This window comes from Triticum dicoccoides, unplaced genomic scaffold (assembly GCF_002162155.2).
Source record: "Triticum dicoccoides isolate Atlit2015 ecotype Zavitan unplaced genomic scaffold, WEW_v2.0 scaffold161343, whole genome shotgun sequence".
Lineage (NCBI taxonomy): Eukaryota > Viridiplantae > Streptophyta > Magnoliopsida > Poales > Poaceae > Triticum > Triticum dicoccoides.
Window position 1 is genome coordinate 1 of NW_021215411.1, and position 2,818 is coordinate 2,818.

General features: G+C 52.4%; 1 protein-coding gene across 1 annotated transcript; it reads right to left on the reverse strand.

The window, feature by feature from the left end:
* Positions 1-1,394: 1,394 nt before the first annotated feature.
* Positions 1,395-2,201, reverse strand: LOC119344261 (protein CDI-like). The gene has a single exon (XM_037614783.1). It carries the CDS (start codon positions 2,199-2,201, stop codon positions 1,395-1,397), a length of 807 nt encoding a protein of 268 aa, XP_037470680.1.
* Between the last annotated feature and the right edge of the window lie 617 nt (positions 2,202-2,818).

Consider the following 2,818-nt stretch of genomic DNA (forward strand, 5'->3'; position numbering starts at 1 on the left):
TCTTTCATCAGTTCTCCAAACTCCATGTCTACCATCATATCAGTTAACTCCTCGTCCGCCATTTCCTACAACAAATGATGAAAACATTATCAATGATGAAATATCAACACATAGCTAACGATCACGGATGTTCTGTAAACAACCCCAACCGAGGCCGTTCAGATCTGCCAAACCAAGCCAGGAAGATGGCCACGGCACCCGTCGTGATCACTTTCAGCAGCAATACAAAACCTAGCTAGATCTGTGATTACCTCTGCCGCTGGATACCTAGGTTAGCCGCCACATCAAATAATGATAGTCCTGGTGGACACAGCTGACGGCAACCGACGCTACGTGAATCCTACACTGAAGAAACCCAGATCACGAGGAGCAGCACTACCGGAACAAGATCCACGATTGCATGCGCCGCCGGGTAGGTAGGTTACCCTCCCCGCTAGGCTAACCACTATATCTGACGGCGGCAGTTCGTTCGATTGTTGCCGCGAGCGAGACTAGAGGGGTGCGGGGGGATGCAGGATGCGGTACCTGTGAGCGCTGGAGATTCACGATGTTGCCACGCCCGCTGTCCGACGAGATCGCCGGCGACGAGATAGCCGCGCGACGCTGGAGATCTACCGCGTGAATTATGGAGCTGCGTGAATGCTCGCGAGATTGATGGAGGTGCGTGAATGATTGGATCCGGCAGGTCCTACGTGGTCGTGGGGTCGTGTGATGTTTTTTTTCCGGACCAGGTACTGTACGTATACGGTCTGGGCTATATAGGGCTTGGCAGGACTAGACAGGGCTTGGATCTGGGCTATGGCGTGCCAGGAAAAAACAAACTCGCGGGGGCAAAAATACCCCTCCGAAATTAGGTTAGGGGGGAGCACCGGAGCAGGCCTCGGTTTTCTTAGCTTTTCTTTTGCATGTCTCTCCTTTCTGATTTTAAGCTGTGCAAGCACTCTATATTTTAGCCGTTTATTTTTTTTATTATAAGTGGCTATGTTGTAATTCTGGTTGGTTGATGGTTTTGTTAATTTAAAGTCAGCTCGCCTCAATTTTTTAGGTATTCATAATCCTTAATTTTATTTTTTCTGGGAAAAACTGCAACATACTCCCTCCGTCCGAAAATACTTGTCATGAAAATGGACAAAAATGAATGTATCTAAAACTAAAATACATCTAGATACATCCATTTTTATTCATTTTGATGACAAGTATTTTCGGACGGAGAAAGTATGATATATTATATTCGATACTGCACTTTGGCCCTCACGGAACGCCTTACAGGGCCTTATTTTTACATGATAGTCGTCACACTCATAGTAGGAACTAACTTGACAACGGCGTGTACGCAGTGACATGATCGCACGTCGACATGGAAAACAACAAAGATGAACAGAACACGTGGTGCATCATGCGTCCATTGCAACTGCAGACGATGGTGGCACTCCTGTACCTTCCACCGCGTCTTCTTTCTCCGCGGACTCGTACGCGTCGCGCTCCTGGACCCAGAGGTCGGCGAACTCGCAGTCCTTGTACCGCTCGAACCACGGCCCGCCGGACGTGTAGTGTATGGCGCGCGGCGTGGTCCCGTCGACGTTCGCCGGGTCGACGCGGTTGTGCCCCACGAGGAAGTTCCACGCGAATGGCACCTCGCCGACATCGGCGTCGTCAAGCCACGCGAATCGGTGGAGGTGCGCTCCGCTCTGGGTGCTCACGGCCTCCGGCGTGAGCGCGGCGCGGTTCTTGGGGTGGCCGCAGTTGAAGAGCACCATGGAGGACCAGTTCTTGCGGGGGTACACCGTCTGCACGGCGCCGTCCATCTTGGTGGCCTCCTTGGGCGTGTAGTCGTGGTGCACGCACAGCACGGCGTAGCGAGGGTCGGCCATGCGCGCCAGCTCTGCCACGTCGGCGACGAAGAGGAAGTCGCAGTCCACGAAGAGCGCCCAGCCACGGTAGCCGGCGAGGTGCGGCGTCAGGAAGCGGGTGAAGGAGAACTCTGTGCTCTCCGTCGGCCCGCGCTCCCGCCAGTACAGCCCAGCCTCGCGGAGCTCCTGCTGGACGATCGGGATGACCTCCAGCGGCACGGAGGAGCGGCGCAGGAGTGACCGCCGGCAGACGCGGTATGCGATGTCCTCGCGGGAGTCGTAGCCCACGTAGATGCGGAATGGTTCCGCCGTCGCGTCAGCGCCGGTGAGGTGGGAAGGTGCTGGAGACATTTTCGGGCACCGTCACGTATCACGTATAGCCGGTACGGGTTATCAGGTGCACCGGGGTGGTGGCTTTTAAAAGGGGTGCGTCCATGCTTGGTTGAATATCTTCTCAAATTTCTTTCACATTTCTACTTCGAAGCCTAATTTCGATGAGAAAGTCCTTAGTTATATAACTTGGAGTTGGGCATATTCTCATCAAGGTGACAATTTCTTTGCACTTTAAAAACCTCGCTAGAAGTGTTGGGGACACAAGTATGCTTTTAGTTATACTTCATGTAACTTGAAGGCTTAAGTGAGATGTTTATGGATTGATATCTTGTTTTATTTTTTGCGCAATGATATCTGGGTTTCTTAACCGAGAAGGAAACTTACCACTATTACAAAACGATCTCACTTGGGACCTAATAATTGCTTGCCATCCTAGTAATCCAAGTCGCCTGCACCTAAAATCTATATGCACTAATCTGCGCCGGTGCGTCGGCCCAACGGTTCGGCCGGTCAGCCCCTGTCCGTCTGATTCAGCCAGGCAGCCATCCGATTGGGTCTGCGTTCTCTTCTTCCTTCCCCCACTCGTCCTCATCTGGTTTAGCCCTCGTCCGCCATTGCTCGATGGAATTTTCTGT

Excerpts from the sequence above, each read along its gene's own strand:
- LOC119344261 (XM_037614783.1), bottom strand. The coding sequence starts at position 2,201 with ATGTCTCCAGCACCTTCCCACCTCACCGGCGCTGACGCGACGGCGGAA.